Genomic DNA, 25,218 nt, shown 5'->3' with positions numbered 1-25,218 from the left:
ATTTATACAATTGAACGAGAGCTTTTACAATTTTAGTCGTTATTTGTTTTCGAATATTAACTTCAACAACATGGAACCTTTTGCAAAAATAACCAAAATTTACCCATATCTTGTGCACCAAAATTCCTTCTCGACATTTCAATTTAAAAAAAATTATGCCAAAGCATGTAACACCTCAGTGCTGAGAGAAAGACAATGTTTAAAGACACTTGAACAAGTGGTGTTTGAAAAAATCTGACTTTTTGCGAAAAACATCATATATGCAAAACAACAGGCGGCATATATAATGCCTTTCAGCTGTTTATATTAAAATATTGTAGAAATACTTCCAGTCCAGGAAGAACAACAAAAACTCGAGCACAGACAATTTTAGATTTCAAATTCAATTCGAAACTGTTTTTTTTTTTCAAATTTTCGTACACATACCACTTTAAAAGCAAAGTAATTGGTACAAAATGAAGAGGGGAAAAAAACAGCCCAAGTGAAAATTTTCCTAAATACTATAGGCCAGAGAGATGACTTATCACGGCTCCTAAAAAAAGTTTTTTATTTTTAATATTTTTTTTTCTCAATACTACATCTACATAGCGGGAGGTTCGGATGGGCGGCATATATTTCAGTAATACGTATTCAGGAATATGAGAGTGGAACGGAAGAAGGGTGGCGAAATTTGTACAGCCTACAGGCAGCAAAACCATAAATACACAGTGGTGGAAGACGCTCGAGCACTTCCATTACTTTGAGGCACGGGGCCGGCAAAATGCTGTTTGCCCCGGGTGGCAAAAATCCTAGCTAGGGCCCTGTCAGAAGGTGCTGGAGCACCTCAGGATTGATTCAGAAATCAAAATTCTTCATGTAAAGCTTAAGACGAGCGCCCACGGGCCTCAAACACTTCCGAAATGTCCCGGATCTGTGATAATGATGAACAAAATAAACAGTTAAAAGAAAAAATTATGAAAATTGCATTTTATTGGAGCTTCATATTTTTTTAATTAATCATATTTCCATAGACATTAATGTGATGCATCCAATTTTTAAAATAAATTGAAGGCACTGAACTAAAAACCTATGACGAGTTGAGAGTTAAAAATGATCTTCCCCTTTCAAAAATAAATTTAAAATATAAAAACCCCTTATACAAGGATAAACTTTTACCTTTCTCCATTATTAGATCATGTAGATTACCTGAAGACGCATTAAACAGTCATGGTGCTTAAATTTATTTAGATATTAATATTTTAAGAGAATTCGACCCGGCAAAACACATGTTAAGTATAGGGAAAAGAGCGGTTTGTTGTCAGCCCATAGGGTTGCCACAACGGCTTCAATTTTCGTGCCTGATGTCACCTCCTGTTATTCTTTCGTCCTTGTATTCCTATACTCCATAGTTTCCCAACCTTTTTTGTCCCAACGCCCCCTTCTTCAAAAATTTTTTTTTTCCCATCGCCCCCCAACGCAAACTAACCCATAGGATCCTATGTTATATCCGTAGCTTCTGCCGTCCCCTAGAACATTCCATCGCCCCCCAGGGGGCCTTAACGCCCACGTTGGGAATCACTGCTCTACTCTTTTGTTGCCGGTTCATTTTTGAATTCGACTCTCGTCTACAAAGCGAGTAACTCCCACTGTAAGGAATTTTTCTTCTTTGTTTCTGCTACTGATGAAGGAACTTCATATAGTTCCGAAACGCGTATAGCCGTGTTCGTTTTGGAGTTATGGGTAAATCTCAGGGGCATAGCCAGAAATTTCGTTCGGGGGGGGGAAACCAAAGTGACAGAACAATGGATTTGGCCACCTTTTTCCCTTTTTTCGGTCATTTTCTTACATTTCGGGGGGGGGGACCAGACCCTCAAGTCTCCCCCCCCCCTCGCTACGCCTTTGATAAATCTAACGCGCGTTGATTATTCAATTGTGTTGTCAAACACAAAAGGTAATTCATTTCTAAAGAGTTTGACGTTCACATTTCCACCAATAGATGGCGATACGTGTCAGGAAAAACAATCGTATTGTTAATTTTATCTTGTGTTCACGTTTGGTTTCAGTTGGACTTTCACGCGTGCGTTTGTTTACTATTATCTAATCTTGAAATGTCATTTTGGCGATTTCCACTTCACGGATCACACACATCAATTGGCCTCGAATAACAATCATCACGAGTCGGATCACTAGGATACAAAACAGTGAGTGTTATTTTTATTATAATAAAATTTTTCATATATTTACAAGTTTGAAGAAAACTAAGCCGATGTTACAATTTACGTGTTTGCAAAAAGAAAAAGTTTAAATTTTATTTTTTCTCGGAAATTTTTGAATCTTATATTTCCAGGAATAATTTGTTTCTCTCCCAACAGCTCTAGCATGATTTTTCCCGTTTGTGGGGAATTTTCCCCTTGGCGACTTTTTTTTTTTTTTTTTTTTTTTGGGCGCTTTTCGATTTTGGCTAATTTTTATAACTACGTTCAGTCGCGGTTATAGTATATAAAAATTTTATAAAAATTCTCTCACAAACCTTTAAGAAAAACAGCCAATAAACGAACCGGTTACAATATAGGCTTATTGGTTGTTTTTTTTTATCCACTTTTGTAAAAATCTTTTATCAAACTTTTATAGTGTACTCAGAGGTGCATTTATGCGGTTTTGCCACCTGCGGGCTACACGAATTTCGCCGCCCTTCTCCCATTCTAGTCTAATTTTCTTGACTACGTCTTTTCTCGAAAATTTGCCCCTCACCACTCCTGCAAGTACACTATCTCTAAGATCGGTATTACACTATAAAAGTTTGATAAAATCTCTTATAAAACTTAAAAAATCCAACCAATAAAGCTCATAGGTTATATTCCAGCAAATGCAACCAATAACATAGCGTAATTTATTTGTCCCGACAATACCATACAAATTAGAGTTTACCATTAAATTACATATTTTACAATATTTGAAAAGAAAATGCAAAGAGAAATAAAAAAATGTTTGAATGGACACCGTAGAAAACAGTTAATTCATAATGTGATGAAGAAAGCTGGGGGACAGGAAAGAGAGCAGTAGCTAAAAGCTACTAAATAGGGTGACCATACGTCCCGTATTTGCCGGGACAGTCCCGGTTTTTTTTGCTTTTTTTGGATGTCCCGATTTTTCACGTATTTTCGACGAAGCCAGCTTGACTTTCATTCTTGAAATCAACAATTAAAATTATCTTCCCAACTCAGAAATTACATTGTAATATAAAATTATAAAACATGTAAAAAAAAATACAGCCATTGTGTCAGTTGAATGAAACCGGGCCACGGGCTTGAAAAAGTTGAGAGCCACTGTTCTAGCCAATAAACTTTTTGTTGGGTTTTAGTGAATTGCGTACGTTTATTTACGCGTTCATATACAGTGAAATCTCGCTACAATGATAAATCCCTCTACGACGATATTTTTTCGTCTTATTCAGCAATGCCTATAGCCTAATATTAAACTGCTGCCTCTCGATATAGCGATAATCCCTCTACAACGATATTTTCCGTGGCCCCCGGAATATCGTTATATCGAGATTTCACTGAATTTAAAATAAGAACAACATTTTCACAGAAGACTTTTGACGTACAGCTTCGCATGTTGTGAATATAAGTGGGGGGAAAAAGCAGAAAAATAAATAGTTTTTCTCTCTCTCTCTCTCTAGCCCCGTTCACATGTGGAATAAAACATCCCGGGAAGTTCCCGGTAACGAGGATTTTCGCTACAAGCCATTCACATGACGTTTAGTTTATGCGGGTAATCCCCCCTCTTTTTTCCGGAAGTCGTCACTGGTTACGTGGGTTGAACGGAAGTGATTGATTCAAAATGGCTGACACAGGAGCTTACAGTAGTTTTCGCGGTGCAAAGGATTATGGGAGAGAAGGTCGGTGTGAACCACCAATCCACCCCAAGAAAGATGGGTTTTTTTTTGTGATGAGCTTCTCACCCACCTTTTTTTTCCCTACGAGAGGAAAAAAGTTGCCATGCCGGGATTTATCACGAAAGCAACCCCCAATCTTGCACATGTGAACGGCGCTTCTCTGTACTACCCCTCCCAAATTCCATTCTATAACAATCTTGCATTTTCACTTCCAAGATACCAGTAAAAAAAAACCACACCTTGTTCTATACAGACGGTATTTATTGTAATGGTCTGGAACCAATTCATTGCAACTGTTCATCCAAGCGCTTCATTCATTTGAACGAGGAGGATTAAGGAGGCATGAGGATTAAGAAGATTAGGAGGCGTTGAAGGTGTCAGTCAAGGTAGAATATGTAAAGGGGGAAGGAACAGGTCTTCCATGACCCATATATTCGTCACCACCACTCAAGGATTGGAAAGAGTCAAAGCCCTTGACTCTTAATGCAGCTTTGGGAAAGAGTAGGACCCATATACAAGATTCATCGAAAGACTGGTTATTTGTGGAGATGAAGATTACAAGGAAGTAAATTCATAACTCCCCCCCACGGGGACTCGAACCCCGGTCTCTCGCTTGCCGCAAATCTTCATCTCCACAAATAACCAGTCTTTCGATGAATCTTGTATTGACAAGTGGAGAGGACGTTGCTATATGCATATGGCCATCTGGTTGGCCTTTGTCATTCACGAGCTGTTGGTAGATTGTTGACGCCGTCCATGTACGGTGCCTTTCAACATATATATACGCTCCAAGGTTGAAATATTCTATCGGCTTCCATAGCTTAGATGGTAGAGCACTCGTCCGGCAAGCAAGAGACCGGGGTTCGAGTCCCTGTGGGGGGCAGTGATGAATTTTCTTCCTTGTAATCTTCATCTCCACAAATAACCAGTCGATGAAATGAATTTTGTATTAACAAGTGGAGGACGTTTCTATATGCATAGGATCCATATATTCGTCATTACCAGTTAACAAGGGGCGCCGTTTTCATCATGTTTTAAAAATTTGTGTATTCATTACGATTTATTATTATTATTATTTGAAGGGGTATTATGTAAATAACTATTATATGAAGCTATTTTGTGCGTTCTTTTGACAATGAGAAATTATGTTTACTATGAAATAAGCAAATCCAATAACAATATTTAGTAATATTTTTTGGGCATGTAAAATATTGGTTCAGGCATGTGTTATTCTAAGTCACCTGCCCGACCAGCCCTGGTTGAGCATATGTGTGATAAATGAAAAAGAGCTTATGAAAATGTTTTTATTTTGTGTTCTCTTTATTTACAGATCAATCGCTTAACTGGGCTCTTATACAGCGATGGGAGTCAAGGGTCTCAACTACTACATGACGCAAGTATACGACGACGTTTGTCATCGGGTCAAAATAAAAGACATGGCCGACGAACATCGGAAGAAGATGGACACGGCCAACGGTAAACCCATCATAGCCGTGGACGGGATGACCATAATAGACACTCTCTACAAGGGTAATTTCGACTGGGTGTGTGGCGGCCAGTGGCTAGAGTATATTTGTTGCCTCAAGAACTTCGTGGAGCTGTTCGACGTGGCCGGCATCGAATTAGTTTTCTTCTTCGACGGCCCGGTTTGGCCGGAAAAACGAGAAGAATGGGTCGAAAGGAGGAAAAGGAAATCCGAAGAAATAGCGAAGGCATTTCACTTCATGAAAAATATGGGCATCAAACCGGGCATCGACGTACAGTTATTGGCGATCGTCGCTTCCAAAACCCGATATGCGTTGAAATTCAACTGCGACGTCGAGGTTCGCACCACCGTCAAAGAAGCCGATATCGAGATAGCCGAATACGCTAAAAGCAATGATAGGGTGTTCGCCATCTTCGCTGAGGATACCGACTTCATGATATTTGACACGAAACCAGTCCTATCGTTCAAACACTTGAAAATGAAAGATTTGACGACTTTACTATACGATAGGCAGAGACTCGTCTCTCAGCTGGGACTGTCCGCAACACAGATGCCTCTTTTCTCTTGTCTCACGGGTAATGATTTCGTTTCGAACGAATTGCTCAGACCATTCCACAAGAGGTTATGCGAGAAGAACGGCAAGAAAAGAGTCGTGAAAGAGGTTGTCATACCTCTGATCGGAAAACTTATCGTCGAAAGAAAATGGGAAGGCAGTTGCAAAAATGAACGAGAACTTGCTCAAATCAGTAACGAAGTGTTCGGCGAGAACGAAAAAATCGGTCTGTTGCAAAGTGGCATCGGCTTCTATTCGATAAAGTCCACGGCCACAAGAAATCGATACGCAGCTCAGTGTACAGTAGATTCTGTGGCGTACCAGAGGCACATCAACTGCGAGAACACGCCGGCAATCTATAGCGTACTCTACAACTTTGAGTATCATCTGTGTGAGGTAACATAACCTTTTCTGATCTGTCTGTGCACGATAACGTTCGATTTTTCAGCTGGGAAAACTTTCGGATGAAACTGACAGGATATTTTGGCATGAAGTGGGTATTTTTTGCATTCTTGTTCTTTCAAGATAAAGGGTGGTCCAGAAGTCCTGACATGATTTGAAAAAAAATCATTAGAAATAAAACGCTATTAAAGATAGAGATAAACAATTTAAAGCATTTGAAAGAGAAAGCACCAAAGTTTTTTTTACTATTTACTGCAAAATTTCGACATGCGCACCTTTAGTGACGCGGAGGACGTCAAGCCTATACATCGTTTCTTGCCATGTCATTTGTAACATGAAGATTACAAATAATGGAAGTAAAGATTAAAGTAAAATTAATGAAAATAAAAAAATACTCTCAAACCTCTTCCTCTTAAAGGATTTGAGCCATTTGTTTCCAGCATTAATAGCTTTTGTTTAATATTGTTTTTCAAAACAGGTCAGAACTTCTATACCATCCAGACCAACACCAAACATGCCCCCCCCCCACTGTCTCTTGCGAGACGTAAGCAGTCCACCTTTCGGCTGGGCCATTGTGGAATCTAGACCATCCAGAATTTTATGCAAATAAAAATATGAAAAAATAAATAAATAAATAAAATCCATAAATTCAATTCGAAAGTTTAGTGGCAACAGCCCAGCGAGATAAAATAAATAGATTATAAAAAAAACGTTAATTTATTCGTACTCTCTACTCATTTGTGTGCTTCTACTAATACTACTGAACCACACATGCACCTCGTCCACATTCCACTGCGGAACTTATAGCGCAGTGGTTCGCAAACCGTGGGTCGCGTCAATGAGCTGGGAGGGGGGGGGGTCCAGCTCTGCCCCTCTGAATCCTAACGCATATTGGTGGGATCAGAGACGTACACAGGGGGGGGGGCATAGGGGGGGCTCGTGACCCCTAAGAACTCAAAATTGATCTTTAATAAATTCATTGCGACCCATACTCTAAGCCATATAATGATGAATCGCATAAAAGCACTCGGCCCGCGGACCAAATATGGCCCTGGGGGTTATCTGATGCAGCCTGCCCTCCTCGAACCTAATTTTGTAAAAATGAACTAAGCGGCACATTTCCAGATCGCTTAAGTGTCCCGTGGTACAATTCCAGAGCATTTAAGGGACCCGTGGCACATTTTCAGATCACTTAAATCACCCGGGACACAGTTCCAGAACACTTGAGCAATCCGTGACACATTTAGAGATCCCTTGACCCCATGAAAAATTTAGTGACATCTGACGTAGTTTTCGAGGACTTAAGTGCCCCCCCCCCAGTGCTGTTCTACATCACTCAAGTTACCCGCGGTACATTCTCAGATTATTTGTGATCCGCGGCATATAATTATCACTTGAGTGATGCGTGGCCCATTTCCAGAGCACTTAAGCGGCCCGGACACATTTCCAGATCACTTGGATGCGCGAAACATAGATATCACTAAAGTGGTTCTGTAGGCCACTCACATCAATAGCGCGGGGAATGTTACTTCAAGTGTCCACAAACTATCGAAAGGTTTTCTCGTTTTTGGCGCACCGAGTAAGATGACATTAAAAATATTTCATATTTTTATAAAGGGTGGTAATAAAAGGTGGTTACGTAAGCATTATCCAAACACCCCCCTTCCCCTCCTTGCCATCGAAAGTCAGCAAATCGGGAACCCCCTCACCCTTCCCATCGATGCTGACGTAATACTTGAATGGCCCCTATCATACAATGAAGTTTTATCAATCCTACTTGTACGATGTCAATCTAACGGCTCTGTCATGTCAGAATCACGAATGTGCAATGTCCTTGCAAAAAAAAAAAAAAAGAACGTGGGAAATGACTGTTGCATGTTCACTCTACCCATGTTACTCTATGGAAGTTATTTTCCTAAAATGTTTTGTAACGTGTGTTTCAATAGCGATACAGACTCGCGTTTCAGGCACAAGTTAGATGGCAACACAAGATACCAAAACAACTAATGAAAGTAAAATTCGTGCATTCGGGTGCTTTTGGCATGCGGATGGAGTATAAAGTTAGTACTTTTACGGGGTGACTTGGAGAGAATCACCCGATTTATGAACAATTTTTTTTTTAAGGTCGATTCCGAGTGTAGAATCATTTTGAAATCGGGTAATTCTTTCTTAATCACCCTGTATACGAAAATCAAGGACCATACACCTCGCTACACTTCCATCCGGGACATATGGTCAGCCTATTTGGGGGGGGGGATGTCGTGGGACATATGGTTAGCCTGTGAAGGAGTCGCCGATAAAGTTTTTTTGTCAAAAGGGGTCTCGCTCAGCACCTCCTAGAGATAGAAGGCCTCTGCACCGTTTGCCATAAACGTCATTCAGACTACCTAGCAAGTTTACCACATTTTGAAAAGCAGCATCCTATTTCGTTTGTTCTAATTTTGGCGTGGAATCTTCCTGATTGGCTCACAAATACCGCATAGTGATTGGATGTGGGACATAGAAATCGCCAATTTTGAGCCCGATTATTTCTTTTCCTCACAACGATGATACTGGCACGAGCAGGGAATTTTTTCCCCTGAGTTTATTAATATTCTGAGGGAAATATGGACTACTGATGTCACAAGCAGACTGCGAAGGCCTTCTATCTCTAGGACGTGCTGTCCCGATTCAAAAAGTTTGCGTACCACTGTTCTAACGAATTGGTAGATGTTAGGATGTGCTTGTCCGTGTTGTGAACCTGACGGGTAGTTAGTTTCTGCGTAATGCTTGTTATAGTGCTGCCATCTGCTATATATTCTTTCGAACTGTGAGTGAAGTGTAATTTATTGAAGATTTTACCGTTGTAGGCCTGTTGCTCTCTGTGGTGAGACTTTTTAACGGGGAGATGGACTCGCATTCGCACCTCGCGGTTGGTAACCACAGAAAACATACTCCAGCCTACTGCCACTGTGGCAACAATAGGGTTCGAACCCGGGTCACAAGAAAACGTATGTGTTGCAATTTTATTCGGGGAAAAAAAAGGCACAAATGGGGTAAGCAAGGTTCAATAACATTATTCTCTAATTTATTAGGGAATTATTCCGGACTGCCAATTACTGACCTTATAGCCGAGGTGTCCGATTCTGACTATAGTTCGCAAACCGTCACAGAGCTGTCGAAAACTTTCAACAGCGAATGAGTTTGAAATTGGATTTGAATTTATTTTTAAATTTATTCATGATTCGTTATTTTGGCAATAAAATTGGTCGGTTTCCGTTCAAATTTGTAGGTTCTCGAAGATTACAACGACCCGAGCGTACCGTCGGTGAACCTTTCGTTCCGACCCATCAGGCGGAGAGCCTACAACATTCTCTTCCAAGAAGACAGCCGTGTTCGCGTGAAGGAATGGTGTGTGGCACCCAGGCATGATATCACCGAACCCGAACTTGTATCGCAAATGCCCATCAGCATACAAGGTAAACAACAAGCACGAGCTGTTAAAATGCGTAGATGACAACAGTGAGAATTAGAAAGTAGTGATTCTAATAATTATGAGTGAATGAAAAAATTTACGACGTAAATTGTGCAATAATTTCTAGAGCAGGGTCCTTCCAACTTTTTTTGCAGCTGCGGACACTGTTGTTTAAAAGTAGTTGAACAACAGTGGACTAGTGAAAAATGTTAGAAATTACTTGCGGAGACCGGCAAAATATTTGTAAATATCAAGAGGGATTGTGGGGGACAAAAAATAAATAAATGAGGGTAATAATTAGAGCACCGGCAAAAAATGAATAAATGAGGTGAATATTTTGCGGACGGTAAAAACAAATACTGTGAGGGCGACAGCGTTGGCAACAAAAAAAAAATTAAAGGAGAATGAATAATTTGTGGGCCGTTTATAATAATATGTGTATAAAATAAATGGAAGAAGTTTGCGAACCTGTAAAATATAAATAAATGAGAAAATTAATGTGTGGGCCCGCAAAAAAAATAAATAAATGCAAGAAATAATTTGTTGGCCGGCAAAAAATAAATAAATGAAAAAATTAATTTGTGGGCCCGCAAAAAAATAAATAAATGCAGGAAGTAATTTGTGGCAAAGTAAATAAATTTGTGGGCCTGCCAAAAAAATAAATAAATTCCGGAAATAATTTGCGGCAAATAAATAAATTTGCGGGCCGACAAAAAATAAATGGAAGAAGTTTGCGAACCTGCAAAATATAAATAAATGCAAGAAATAATTTGTTGGCCGGCAAAAAATAAATAAATGAAAAAATTAATTTGTGGGCCCGCAACAAAATAAATAAATGCAAGAAATAATTTGTGCCAAATAAATAAATTTGTGGGTCTGCCAAAAAAATAAATAAATTTCGGAAATAATTTGCGGCAAATAAATAAGTTTGCGGGCCGACAAAAAATAAATAAATGAGATGAATAATTTGCGGGCGGTAAAACTAAATACAGTAAGAGAATTTGTGGGGACAAAGATAAATAAATGAGGGAAATTATTAGAGGGGGCGGCAAAAAAGAAATAAATAAAAGAATTTGCGGGCCGACAAAAAATAAATGGAAGAAGTTTGCGAACCTGCAAAATATGAATAAATGAGAAAAATAATATGTTGGCCGCACAAAATGAGAGAAATAATTTTCGTATCTGCAAAAAATAAATTAATAAGAGAAATAATTTGCGCGCCGGCAAGAAGTAAATAAATGCATGAAATAATTTGTGGGCCGGCAAAAAATAAATAAATGAGGTGAATAATTTGTGGGCGGTAAAAATAAATACAGTAAGAGAATTTGTGGGCGACAGAAATAAATAAATGAGGGGAAATTATTGGAGGGGCGGCAACTCATGTAATTAGTGACATCTTGTGGAGGGGCCAACGTTGTCCCAGCGACAAAAATAATTGGAGACTTTTATTTATTCTGAAATTATTTCTTTTCTTTTTGATAATTATCAATTTTGATTATTTCTGAAATTATTTCTTACACTAATTCTGAAAAAGTTTTTGCTTAAATACTGATTAAATTAATTAATTCTTAGATTAGTTTTAATCTGAAATCACTCTATATGATTTCTTAACTATTTTGGTAATTATGAAAAATCATTTTCCCTTCTCAATATATCTTGAAATCATTTCTTTTAATAATTATACAATTATTCTTTTATTGATTGTGAAATAATTTCTACCAGAAATTACGAAATTCTTTTTCTAGTTGATTTATTTCAAGTTATTTTTTTTGTTTCATTGACTATGAAATTTATTCGTTCCAAAAATTCTAAAATGATTATTTTTACAGTAATTCTGATTTTCCTGCAATACTTGTTCTAGAACTATTTCAAGAACAATTCATCAAAACGATTATTCTAGAATTAATCGTTTTTTCAATGTTTTCAACAATTTTTTTGAAAATGATCAGGCCACAACAAAAAGCTCCAAAGGCCGAATGTGGCCCGCGGGCCATGCGTTGAAGACTCCTGTCTCAAAGGATCTTTTGATCTTTTTATTTTACTTTTCCGGCAATGTCGAAATTGCTTTAGAGACATGAACAAAATTCTATAAACCATCAGATAAAGCTGTCCAAATCTATCCGTCCCCACCTACAGGCTGTCAAAAATTGTTTGCACAACTGATATCTCAGCAACTGTTGGCTGTGGAAACTACAAAAAGTGTTCCCAAATGCTGTATGTTTACTCAAAATGCCTTAAATTTTCTAAGGGGTCGCATGCAGAAAAATTAAAAAACTGAAAATTTACTTCTTATGTACACTAACTTCCAATTAATGAAATGTAAATGCGGATCTGAGAAGTCATTTACAAAAAAAAAAAAAAAAAATGCGCTTTTCTCTAAATGCAATGTTAACGGAAATATTCAACTTTGAAATTTTCAGCATTTATCACCAATGCTTGCGGTGGTAAGGGCTCACAAAGTGCGAAACGCGTAAATTAAATTCAAAGTTGTAAAAATTCTGTAATTGTCAAAATGTGCAATTGTTATTTATTGTGAATAAAAAAATATAACGGTTGAATTGCTACCGTGCACAGTCCCTAAAAATGGCAACTTCTGAGTCCCAATGAAAACTTGCCAACATAGTGATAAGTTGCCAAAACATAATGGTTTTACACATTCAATGTCTCGACAAATATTGCATTGAAAAATACGGAATTTTTGGCAAATGAGGCTTTTTTGGCAGAAATAGCTTCCCAGAGCGGGACCAACATTCCAGTTATTGGAAGGGTTAGCACACGGAGACTGTATATGAAGTTAATTTCTTTATTTTTCTGTGTGCACCTCAAACAAATTTTGAGATTTCCAGCAGCTGCACGTCATTTGAAAATTTTTTCTGTAACTGAAAGCATGTTTCTAAAGTCAACGATTGCCTGCTGTGCACACAGTTTGGGACAGCAATTTAGTTATAATTAGAGCCCGGATTGTATGCAAGTGAATATGTACATATATAATTGCATATTTTTGCACTTTTTATAGTTAATGCATATATAAATGCATAAAATCACTGAAATTTTATAATAAGTGCATATTTTTAGCCTTTTTTTTTATTGACCGCATTGCACTAACGTTTGCAAAATTACTTTTACTTTTTCATTCTTCAAATTCAATCAAATTTCTTTAATTTTTTCAAGAAAATATTTCGCCGTTTTCATTTTAGGACTTATTTTTAAGCATTTTCAAATGCATATTTTTGCACTCCTAAATGCATGTGTTCATTTTTTGCGAGTATTTTTTACTTCTGGTGCATATTTTTATGTTTATTTTTGTGCATATCTTTGTTTTTATACAAATTTTTCTTATGCATTTTGTTTTTCATTTTTCGTTCATATTTTTCCCTGTTTAGGGAAATTTCTCCGCATTTTTAAATATACATTTTTTTTCATTTCACATGTATTTTTCAATATACCTATAGTGTATATGCCCTTCAGGGCATGTTGAAGAATTTTTTAAATGCTTTAAAATTAATTTTAAAATTTGTTTAATACCATCAATATTTTGGTTTTTTCAAACACATATTTCGACATTTTTAAGGGGTGTCACGACCCCTGAAGTCGAATTTTCAAAAAAATGACTTCAAAAAATATTTCATTCAATTGCATTTTTGAATGACATTCATTCAAGTCATTTTTGAAAATTTGACTTCACGGGTCGTGACACCCCTTAAATGTAAAGCTTTCACAATTTTCGTGAAATTTTTTTCTCAGCACTTCCAATCCTTTTTTTTTCAATTTTTGTGTATTTATATTCACTATTTCATTTTTGTGTATTATGTATACTGTATATATTTTTTAGTGCCATTTCGGCATTATTAGTTGGACTTGGTTGCATCTTTTGCACGTATTTTTGATTTTATTACAAATCTCGGCATATTTAAAAACAGATTTATCTTTATTTTTAATGCATATTTTTCAGTGTTTTTAGTGCATATTTTAACACTTTTTACAGCATATTTCAGAGTTTTTTATTGCGTGCATATTTTGGCAATTTTTTTGCCGCGTGTAATCCGGGCTCTAGTCGTAATGCATGCCTCTGAATACAACGGACACATGATCGATTTTTCATCTCTTATTTTATCTTGATTTAGGTCCTTTGCCAACGTTGGAAGCTCTGTGGTGCGATTCCTCTCCCGAGATTCAAGAAACCAAAATGAAGTGTTTTCTATCATGCCTGGGGGGAAAACTAACATGTCCGCAAATAGCGAAATTACGGAATGAACACAAAATCCTGTGCTGCACATTGCACTACCTGTTCAACTTCAAATACAACGGCAAGGAAGTGATAAAACCCTGGGAAGTTGCGGCTTTCATAGCTCAAGCGATTTGTCCCAGAGCCAGCGATGTCGCCTGGTTGAAATCAGTGAAGGTAAATTGCAGCATTGTGTCACACTGCATATCTATTCATCAATTTGCCAAATGAATGTTTTACTTGCATTTAACTTGTTGAATTATTACACGGGTTATCAAACTTTTTTTTTTTTTTAGCCGCGCCCCAAAATTAACAACATGATCAATTTTGCGACCTATGGGTCTGTTAAGGTAAATGTGATGAAATGGGTTATTATGCATACTTAACAATCGTCTCTTGGGAAGCTTGATAAATTTATCACTTTTACCGGCGAAATATGCATAATATCCGAGCACAGTAGGTAAATTTCATAAATACTACCAATAATTGTCGCCTGGTAGTCTAGTGGGCAGGGAGCTAGCTTCTGACTGTGCAGGTCTGGGTTCGAATCCCGGTTCGGGCATGGATGTCTGCTACCAGATTTCCTGGACAGATTTCTTGGAATATGTGATGATCAAGTTATTAAAAAAGTTATCACTTTTACCGGAGATTATGCAAATTCTGAAATTAATTCTTTCAAAAACTCAGAATTTTTATTAATTCTGTAGTTTTTCTAATTATTTCTTATTAATTTTCAAATATGTTTTTCATTAATTTTCAATTTTTTCTTTCATTAATTTTCAATTTTTTTCTTTCATTAATTTTCAATTTTTTCTTTCATTAATTTTCAATTTTTTCTTTAATTAATTTTCAATTATTTCTTTCATTAATTCTGAACCTTTTTCTTTCATTAATTCTCAATTTTTCTTTCATTAATTCTCAAATTTTTCTTTCATTAATTCTGAAATGTTTTCTTTCGTTAATTCTCAATTTTTCTTTCATTAATTCTGAACCATTTTCTTTCATTAATTCTGAACCTTTTTCTTTCATTAATTCTCAATTTTTCTTTCATTAATTCTCAAATTTTTCTTTCATTAATTCTGAAATGTTTTCTTTCGTTAATTCTCAATTTCTCTTTCATTAATTCTGAACCATTTTCTTTCATTAATTCTGAACCTTTTTCTTTCATTAATTCTCAATTTTTCTTTCATTAATTCTCAAATTTTCTTTCATTAATTCTCAATTTTTCTTTCATTAATTTTCAATTTTTTCTTTCATTAATTTTCAATTTTTTCTTTCATTAATTTTCAATTTTTTCTTTCATTAATTTTCAATTTTTTCTTTAATTAATTTTCAATTATTTCTTTCATTAATTCTGAACCTTTTTCTTTCGTTAATTCTCAATTTTTCTTTCATTAATTCTGAACCATTTTCTTTCATTAATTCTGAACCTTTTTCTTTCATTAATTCTCAATTTTTCTTTCATTAATTCTCAATTTTTCTTTCATTAATTCTCAAATTTTTCTTTCATCAATTCTGAAATGTTTTCTTTCGTTAATTCTCAATTTTTCTTTCATTAATTCTGAACCATTTTCTTTCATTAATTCTCAATTTTTCTTTCATTAATTCTGAAACTTTTTCTTTCATTAATTCTCAATTTTTTTCTTTCATTAATTCTCAATTTTTTTCTTTCATTGATTCTCAATTTTTTTCTTTCATTAATTCTGAAACTTTTTCTTTCATTAATTCTCAATTTTTTCTTTCATTAATTCTCAAATTTTTCTTTCATTAATTCTCAATTTATCTTTCATTAATTCTGAACCTTTTTCTTTCATTAATTCTGAACCTTTTTCTTTCATTAATTCTGAAACTTTTTCTTTCATTAATTCTCAATTTTTTTCTTCCATTAATTCTAAAATTTTTCTCTCATTAATTTTCAAGTTTATCTTTAATTAGTTCTGGAAGTATTTGTTTGATTAATATTTAATTGTTTCTTTCAATAAAGGGTCATTCGAGTATTACGTCAGCATCGGGGGGGGGGGGGAGGGGATTTCGGATTTGCTGACTTTTGATGACAAGGAGGGGGAGGGAGGTTTGAAGGTTGCTTACGTCATCAACCACCCTTTTTGAAAATATGAAATATTCTAAGCCGCTGACGAAATTTAGCTGACAGGGAAGGAGTGGGGGGGAGGGTGACAAGGGGGGGGGAAGGGGTCAAAAATGGCTAAAAATCTGCTTACGTAATACTTGAATGGCCCTAATATTTAATTGTTTCTTTCATTAATATTCAATCACGTCTTTCATTATTTCTGAAATTTTTTCCTCTCATTAATTTTCAGTTAATTATTTAAACATTTGTTTAATAAATATTCAGTTGCGCTTTGGTTAATTCTGAATTTTTTTTTTTATTTCTTTCATAAGTTCTGGCATATACATAGTATATTAATAGCTATATCATTACATAGATATGGATTTGTAACCCCCCCCCCGTGACCCTAGTTTGGGTCGCGACCCCCCCCCCCCCCCCCCCGAATTATTATTTTCATGCATTTCTCTCTCTATTCGAAGGTGACGGAAATCGACGCCCGTGCCGTCTATCTGGCGAGCTTGTTCATGAGAGGCACCTCGTGCTTGGAAATGGTGCTTGGCATCTGCGGTTATCCTATCCCGTTGGAGGATAGTATGCCGTGGAAATTCTTCAATGGGAAATTATTCCACGTGATGTACCTGAGAGCTAAACGAGGCGCCAAACCGGGAGATCTTTGTGAACAAAACGTTGGTATATTCGGTATTCCTTTTTTTTTTTACCTGCAGTTCTTGTAGTATTAAATATAACCGTTGTGCTGGTCGAGTGGTCATAGCGATGGACTCGCATCGTGAAGACTCGAAACCGACCATGACCCCCCCCCCCCCACCGCTCCGTCCCCCATAGGTATATAAGCTGGTTACCCAGAGGGTTTGGGCCATCGCGATGCGACGCCCGGAGCACTAAGCACCGAAACAACGCCAGCTGCCAAGAAGGAACAAAATTGAGGTTAGATTGGGCAGGTGCTTACAGAGATAAGCACGTCGCCAGCGGGCCTCGAAGGGGGGAGAGGGGGGGGGTTCGAGCCCCACCGTCGCTACAGTAGTGGTAGTCTGAAGTTGGTTTTCTGTGGTTACGAACTTCGAGGCGCTAATGCGAGTCGATCTCTCCGTTAAAAAGTATCTCGCCACCGGAGCAACTGGCATGCACAGTACAAATATTCAATCATCACTTTTCACTTCTGAAATGTAGGTGCCGGCATGGAGATAGAAGGCCTCTGCAGTGTGTGCCATAAACGTCATTCAGACTACCTAGCAAGTTTGCCTCATTTTGAAACAGAGAATCCTATTTCGTTTCTTGTTATTTTGGCATAGAATCTTCCTGATTGGCTCACAAATACCGCATAGTGATTGGATGTGGGGCATAGAAATCGCCAATTCTGAACCTGAGATCATTTCTTATCCTCACAACGATGATACTGGCACGATCAGGGAATTTTTTCCCCTGAATATTCTAAGGAAAAATGTACTACTTACTGACGTCACAAGCAGATTGTGGAGGCCTATCTCTAGGAGGTGCTGATTGTACTCGATTTGAAGGAAAACAAAAGGCTTCGAAGGGGGCCCACGAAAAACTATAGGCATATGTATATAAACTGAAGAGCCAAAAAAAAATGGTAGAGGCATGCGTATACAAATAAAGAGATATGGAACCAATCAGAGTACGGCACTGCGGTCAGCAACGCCTATATAACACATACATGGTATAGTTGTTAGATCGGTTACTGCTGCTACAATGGCAGGTTATCGAGATTTAAGTGAGTTTCAACGTGGTGTTATAGTCGGCGCACGAGAGATGGGACATAGCATCTCCGAGGTAGCGATGAAATTTGGATTTTCACGTACGACCGTTTCACGAGTGTACCGTGAATATCGGGAATCCGGTAAAAAATTAAATCTACGACATCGCTGCGGCCGGAAAAAGATCATGCAAGAATGGGACTGACGAGAATCATTAAACGTGACAGACGTGCAACCCTTCCGCAAATCGCTGCAGATTTCAATGCTGGGCCATCAACAAGTGTCAGCGTGCGAACCATTCAACGAAACATCATCGATATGGGCTTTCAGAGCCGAAGGCCCACTCGTGTACCCTTGATGACTGCACGACACAAAGCTTTCCGTCTCGCCTGGGCCCGACAACACCGACATTGGACTGTTAAGGACTGGAAACACGTTGCCTGGTCTGACGAGTCTCGGTTCCAATTGCTTCGAGCTGATGGCCGTGTACGGGTATGGAGACAACCTCATGAATCCATGGACCCTACATGTCAACAGGGGACTGTTCAAGCTGGTGGAGGCTCTGTGATGGTATGGGGCGTGTGCAGTTGGCGTGATATGGGACCCCTGATACGTCTAGATACGACTCTGACAGGTGACAGGTACGTAAGCATCCTGTCTGATCACCTGCACCCATTCATGTCGATTGTGCATTCCGACGGACTTGGACAATTTCAGCAGGACAATGCGACACCCCACACGTCCAGAATTGCTACAAAGTGGCTCCAGGAACACTCTCCTGACTTTAGACACTTCCGCTGGCCACCTAAATCCCCAAACATGAACATTATTGAACATATCTGGGATGCCTTGCAACGTGCTGTTCAGAAGAGATCTCCACCCCCTCTTACTCCTACGGATTTATGGACAGCCCTGCAGGATTCATGGTGGCAATTACCTCCAGCACTACTTCAGTCATTAGTCGAGTCCATGCCACGTCGTGTTTCGGCACTTCTGCGGGATCGCGGGGACCCTACACGATATTAGGCAGGTGAACCAGTTTTTTTGGCTCTTCAGTGTATATACAATACTATATGCAACAATTACAAAACAGACATAAAAGCAGAACAATAACTCTATGCCAATATTCGGGACACAAAACACCGTCGCAAAGACCGGGTTCGAGCCCCACCGTCGCCACAGTGGTGCTCAGCTGAAGTTGGTTTTCTTTGGTTCCCAACCACAAGGTGCGAATGCGAGCCGATCTCTCCATTAAAAAGTCTCTCGCCACAGAGAGCACCAGGCCTACAAAGAAACATGCCCAGACTGTTAGGTACACACACACACACTCACAATTCCGGCACAACTCATTCGGCAGTAAATTGCACGTGGGGATAGACCGGAGTTGTGCTCGGTTTGAAAGAAAGAAAGAAAGAATATCAGTTATAATTGTTATTCTCTTAGTTAATACGTGGTACTTTCTGCAGATAGAGGGGGAAAAAACAATCGGTGGAGATATTGCCAAAATTATACGCGCTCAACCCATGGCCCGCTGGCCAAATTTGGCCCTAGGTAGTCATATGATGTGGCCCACGCCTTCAAATCTAACTTTGTAAAAATTAGCAAAGTTATTCACCTTATTTATTATTGTTTGGTTGAACAGTGATTATCTGACATTACGCTTCTTATCACTGTGTATGAGAACGGGCTTGTGGCTGAAATGATATTAACCACTTCACGTACAAGATTTTGGCAAGAAATTCGGATTATCTCTATTTGTCGAATCGGTGATAAATCTGATAACCTTGTGCTAACCTAACCGCACGTTAGAAAAAGAAAGAAGGGGGGGGGGGAAAGAAAAAACCATAGAAGGATATAGGGGGAAAGTATAAGGCCCTCCTCACACGGGGAAACTAAAATCGAGCTCGAGTTGCTTCAACTTGAGTTGACTAGAACGAGTCGAGTTGCCCGTTCTCCCTCACACGGCGCTACTAAACAAATATTCAAAGCCCAGGAAACTGAGTAAAAACAGCACAGTCTATTAGTTTTCCTTCTTATCTTCCGGTACTATCTTGTTAACCGGGTTAGGAAAAATCGAAACAAATAAATAAGAAAAATAATTTATATTATACGTGAAATTGCTAAAGAGAATTTCAGCTCACAGGTAAATACAAAACTTCATTATTCAAATTGATATCATTTTGAAATGACAATAAAATGGTAAAAATTAGATAATTTTTTAGTATAATTTCATGTTTCATTCGGAAAAATAATCGTCTGTTTTTCCCTCTATAAATGTGCCTTTCAGTACCTAATAAAAACCTTTCAGCAAAAAATAAACTATAGGCAAGACTAGAGACAAACAACACATGAATTGTTGTTTATGTTTCAGGGAATGATTTTCCCCGAATACTCGCACACACAGATGTGCGTGTACGTGACCTAGATTACAGACATTCCAAGCAAGGGGGAAAATCAGGGACCATCCCTATGGAACACGTGCTTGTTTAGGTACATGTAAAAGTAGACAGTATTTTGAAATTTTCTGCAGGTTCTTATCCAGGGCCGTCTTAAGAGCAACATGGGGGCTCGGGCTCCCAGCCATGTATTTGTTTTTTCTGAGATCCTACTTGGCAAACTAATTTGGTTATTCCTGAAATTTTTTACCAGATATAATTTTTGTGACGCTCCATCTTCTTTTGAAATCGCCCCCGCGGGGGAGTGCCCGGGTGGGCCCATGTGTTTACCACAGACCCGTCATCTAGGGGGATCAGGGGCCTATTGCCCCCCGGGCTTTCAAAAATACACTAGAAATAGTATATATATGTACATACAGTGAGTATATGTTCTTTGCCCCCCCCCCCCCCGAAAAAAGTTGAAATGACAGTCCTGGTTTACCATTTCATTCAGTGGCGTCAGAGCCAGGCACCCACGGTAATTTGTGGCATGGATCCGAGCACCCCAGAATTGATTAAGAAATTAAACTTTCCGGTATAAAACTAAAGACGAGCACCCACAGTTTTGAAACAATTCCGACGCCCCTGATTTCATTATAATTTCAAAATAATATCACTTTAAGTAAAGAAATCGTGTATTTACCTGTGAACTGAAATTCTGAAGAAATTTCATTATATCCTTTCAACTGATAATTTATTATATATATACTCTGGATTGTTTTTCAATATGAGTCCAAACTCGCATGACGAAAATATGAAGGAATGCTAAAGGCAGTTTCTCTAGTTTCTTCAACAAAAGTTGGCGGCGACTAGCATGCCAGTCGCCAAGTGACTGAGTCGCGTTCGATATTTCGTCGCCAAGACGCTAATTTCTTCGTGTGAGGGCGTCTAGAGCGATATACGTACTGGTCTTCGGGAGACGGTTTCTCTTATCAGTTGCCGAACTTTAGTTTCCCCGTGTGAGGAGGGCCTAATAGATAAGGTAGATAAGAGAGTTTTTCACCCCTCTTTTCTCACCTTCACCCTACGTGTTCTCTTCCGCTCTTACATGTATAGTAGAAAGATACATGGTATGTGCGGAAAAGAAATCATTAAGGGGAGTATAGAGAAAAAAAGGAAGGGGGAAAAAGCAACTTTCGTAGATATAGGATTACTATAAAGCAGGCACATCTTCAACCAGTTGCTCGCGAGCACCACGGTGCACACTGAAGCACCCAGAGTGCTCGATTCTCGTGCCCGATTTCGTGTTCGCGAGCACTTTATCAACGTTTCAATTATACACCTTGTACAAATCGTATTCAAGGATTGAAGTCATCCTGATTTCACGCGTTCGCATGTCAAACTTGCCGGGAAGGTGCTCTTGTTTTGATGACGGGTACAGTCAGTGCTCGTGACTATAGGAAAAAGGTTGAAGACCTCTGCCATAAAGCTTCGCGATTGTGAAGAGAGGGGGGGAGGGAAACACAGAGAAATACTTGTTTGAATTTATTCCTTTGGTGTTTGAACGTAATATTACGTCTGTGATGGTATAGTGTAAGGATTCACTATATTTTTGCACATGTTGACTTAAAATACTTTATTATATATATTTAATCACTATTAATAAGTATACACTCGCAGCATTCACAGCGGCAATCATGGATGACTAACGCCATCTACCGGATTATTAGTTGCTATACAATAGTATCGCTACAATGGTAAAGAGGTTAAAGAGAGTGTTATACCACCTTGTGGCCGAAACCATGGAGCAAATTCTGTATTTGAGCCAAAAATACGCAGGGATTTGTTTTCACAACCAAATTCTTGGTCAAAATTGAAGATTCTATTCACAAGAACTCAACTCAGAGATAATTTGCAAACTTGTCAAAATGCAAATTTTCAAAGTTCAAAATTTTGCAATATTTGTCGAGCTTTTTTTTCTTTTCTTGCATTTTAAGCAGATAAATGACAATAAATATCAAATTTTATTCGCAGGTGGTTGTTGTGGAGCAGTTCCGGACATTATGGAATATAATAAAGACTCAAGTATCATAAGTGCCAAATGCGTGTAAATAATTTAGAGCAGTGGTTCTCAACCTGGGGCCATGTGGCCTCCCTTTTCGTCCTGGAATATTCTGGGGGGCATGAGAAGTGGTGAAGGGGCCCACAGACAGAGAGAGAGCAGTGAAGAAATAAAGCTTCGAAGTGAAATATATATAATTTATAACTACACACACATTCACAATGCAGTAGGACTGTCCATAAAACCCGGGCCAGCTTAACCCATGGGACTATGTAAGCATGATTCGGGGCCTCATATTGGGGAACTTACACGATAAGGTATCTGGTACCATGATTTTTGAACGCAAGTATGTAGATATGTAAGCTGTTACTTCCAGTTAAGTATGGGGCCCCCAGAACATCAGTTTGTCAGAGGACCCAGCCCGTGTGAGATAGCCATGCATAAAATCCCCCCCCCCCCCAAGAAGTAAGATCACTGAACTCTCTCTATCTTTAGCCCATTGTGCGTGCGGGCCCATAGTAATTTGCGGAAGGGCGATTTATATATTGTGTCGTTCGTTGGATTGTCCCATATTATTGTATCTTAAGAGAACATTATATAGGACGCTCGTTATAACGACCCCCATCGTCCCGTCGAAAATGGACGTTATATTGGAAGGTCGTCATATCGAAAGGAAAAACAGATAGGTTATTCGTTACATGAAAACGTTTGGGACTTATTCTACCGGTCGTTGTAATGGAATGGTCGCTACAACGTGGGGTCGTTATAACGAGCGTCGATTGTAACCGTGACTGGACCCCAGGGTTCTAGAGATCGATAAAATTTATGAAAATTTTTTTTTCATTGTTAATTCAGTGTTTTGACTAAATTCAATTCAATACATAGAGAGAATCTTGCTCAGGGTGAGGGGAGGGGGTCCCTGGGTCTGACGAAGATAAAAATATGGTCCAAAGGGGGGGGGGGCCACGGGCTAAAAAAAGGTTGAGGAACCACTGATTTAGATTACTTTTAACGGGTATCAGAATCGATCAGTGACTTTGACTGAAGAATTTTTTATGTGTTGATTTTTATATAAATCACTATAAAAACAAACAATTTTGTGTTAAAATACTGCCATGTTTGAAATTTATATTGAATATATTCTATATTCACATATTCTATAATCCATTGTATATAGAATAAAAGACTTTTTTCAACGTGAATTCAACGATTCTTCAATATCTGAATTGTTAAGTTCCAGAAACTGCTTGTCATTTGATAATTTCATTATTAGAGACACACTGATGACTTTTTTATGCGATACTGTGTATCGATTCGACTCTATTCACAGTAAAAGATCCGTGGGGACTCGGTCAAAGCCGACCACAGAGTCAAGGTCGACAACAATGTGCAATGTATTATAACGGAGGTTCTTGACGTATGGCTCGGGTCACGAGCGTGTAACAGAGTGAGTGACGTAGTCCGGGAGTAAAAGAGTGAACGGACCATGGTGGGTGAGTGATGGAATGAGCGAAAAGGTGATTGAGTGTATAACCTAGTGAGTTGGTGATAGAATGAGTGACCTAGCGAGTGCATGACAAAGTGAGCTACCTAGGGAGTAAATGAGCGACCTAGTGATCAAGTGAGTGACCGGCCTACTGAGAAGAGTGATCGAGTACTCTTTACGGATTTATAGTCTGACTAGCTATTCTGGACACATACACATCTGGAGGAAGAGAGCGGGGAACATGCGCAATGTGTGTGGTGCCCGCTATTGTACCTAAGTTCTCCTTCCTCACGTGCATCTTTATAGAGGTGCTATGGGTCCTCAGCATGGCCGTCTAAGATCATCATGGGCCCCCCCCCCGGGCCAAGTGATTTTTCCGAGACCCTACCTGGTAAATTCTCGAAAAATTCAACTACTTATTTTTCTGAGGTCCCCGCTGTGCCCGCCCGGGTGGGCCTATGCGTTAAGACGGCACTGGTCCTCAGTTTCTCTTCATGGACGACAACCCTACACCTCATCGCACAGTGACTGTTGGAGAGTGAAGATATTCAATGCATCGATTGGCCGACAATGTCCTCGGATCTAAATCAAATCGAACACGTGTAGGACACTCTAGCAGTGCCGTCTTAATGCATGGGCCCACTCGGGCACGGCCCGTGGGGGCCTCTCAAAAATGAGATCTGATAAAAATTTTCTAGAATCTACCAGATAGGACCTCAGAAAAACCACTTGGCCCAGGCGCCCATGATGTTCTTAAGACGGCCCTGCACTCTAGGGCAGGCATCTTCAACCCGTTGCTCGCGAGGCCCACGATGCTCACTGAAGCACCCAGAGTGCTCGATGCTTGTGTTATATTTCGTGCTACCCTGATGGAACAGTCTGGGGAATCAGATGCTTGGAGGGGTGTTGCCCATGCAGGTGTCGGAGGCTCCGGATTGTGTTGGAAGCCTTTTTAACGCTTAAATCCACCCCCCCCCCTCGGGGGTAGCAGGAAGTAAGTCATCCTTTGACAGGCCTGGGTTGATGTCGGATGTAACTGTTATATTTCGTGCTCACGAGCAGTTGGTCAATGTTGCAACTAAACATCATGTACAAATTGCATTCTAGAAAGTCGAAAATGGTGCTCTTCTTTTGATGACGGATACAGGCAGTGCTCGCGACTTGAAGACCCCTGCTCTAGGGAGACGCTTGGCAGCACGTCACCAGCAACGATTGGATTCCGGAGCTGCGATTGGCGCTAAAAACAGGAATGGGCAGCAATGCCTCAACAGTTCGTTGGCAACCTTGTACTCAACATGGGCAGACGATGTAAATCCTGAATAGCAGTAGGGATTCAAATTTCCGGGAGCGAAATGTACTGGGGGGGGGGGGGAAGGGACGCAACGTCGTAGACGAAATTTCCGTATAACCTCCTTGGTCAAAGCCACGGAGCAAATTTTGCACTTGAACCAATACGCAGGGTATTTTTTCGGCGCTGCGATGACCAGAGTGGTC

General features: G+C 39.0%; 1 protein-coding gene across 1 annotated transcript; it reads left to right on the top strand.

Moving 5' to 3' along the window:
- Positions 1-2,046: 2,046 nt before the first annotated feature.
- Positions 2,047-23,439, top strand: LOC149075081 (constitutive coactivator of peroxisome proliferator-activated receptor gamma-like). Its single transcript, XM_089245638.1, has 6 exons — positions 2,047-2,180; positions 5,208-6,312; positions 9,590-9,776; positions 13,897-14,174; positions 16,545-16,751; positions 22,211-23,439. Exons 2-6 carry the CDS (start codon positions 5,239-5,241, stop codon positions 22,268-22,270), a joined length of 1,806 nt encoding a protein of 601 aa, XP_089101764.1. The 5' UTR covers positions 2,047-2,180; positions 5,208-5,238; the 3' UTR covers positions 22,271-23,439.
- Positions 23,440-25,218: the final 1,779 nt, after the last annotated feature.

Source organism: Pholcus phalangioides, unplaced genomic scaffold (assembly GCF_987345545.1).
Source record: "Pholcus phalangioides strain wild (caught in Gottingen) unplaced genomic scaffold, Ppha-v1.0 ptg000016l_1, whole genome shotgun sequence".
NCBI classification, from domain to species: domain Eukaryota; kingdom Metazoa; phylum Arthropoda; class Arachnida; order Araneae; family Pholcidae; genus Pholcus; species Pholcus phalangioides.
This window is presented reverse-complemented; position numbering and strand designations above follow the sequence as displayed.

Excerpts from the sequence above, each read along its gene's own strand:
- LOC149075081 (XM_089245638.1), top strand. The coding sequence starts at position 5,239 with ATGGGAGTCAAGGGTCTCAACTACTACATGACGCAAGTATACGACGAC. Across the intron at positions 9,777-13,896 it reads AATGCCCATCAGCATACAAG|GTCCTTTGCCAACGTTGGAA; the intron begins GTAAACAACAAG and ends ATCTTGATTTAG. Across the intron at positions 14,175-16,544 it reads CCTGGTTGAAATCAGTGAAG|GTGACGGAAATCGACGCCCG; the intron begins GTAAATTGCAGC and ends CTCTATTCGAAG.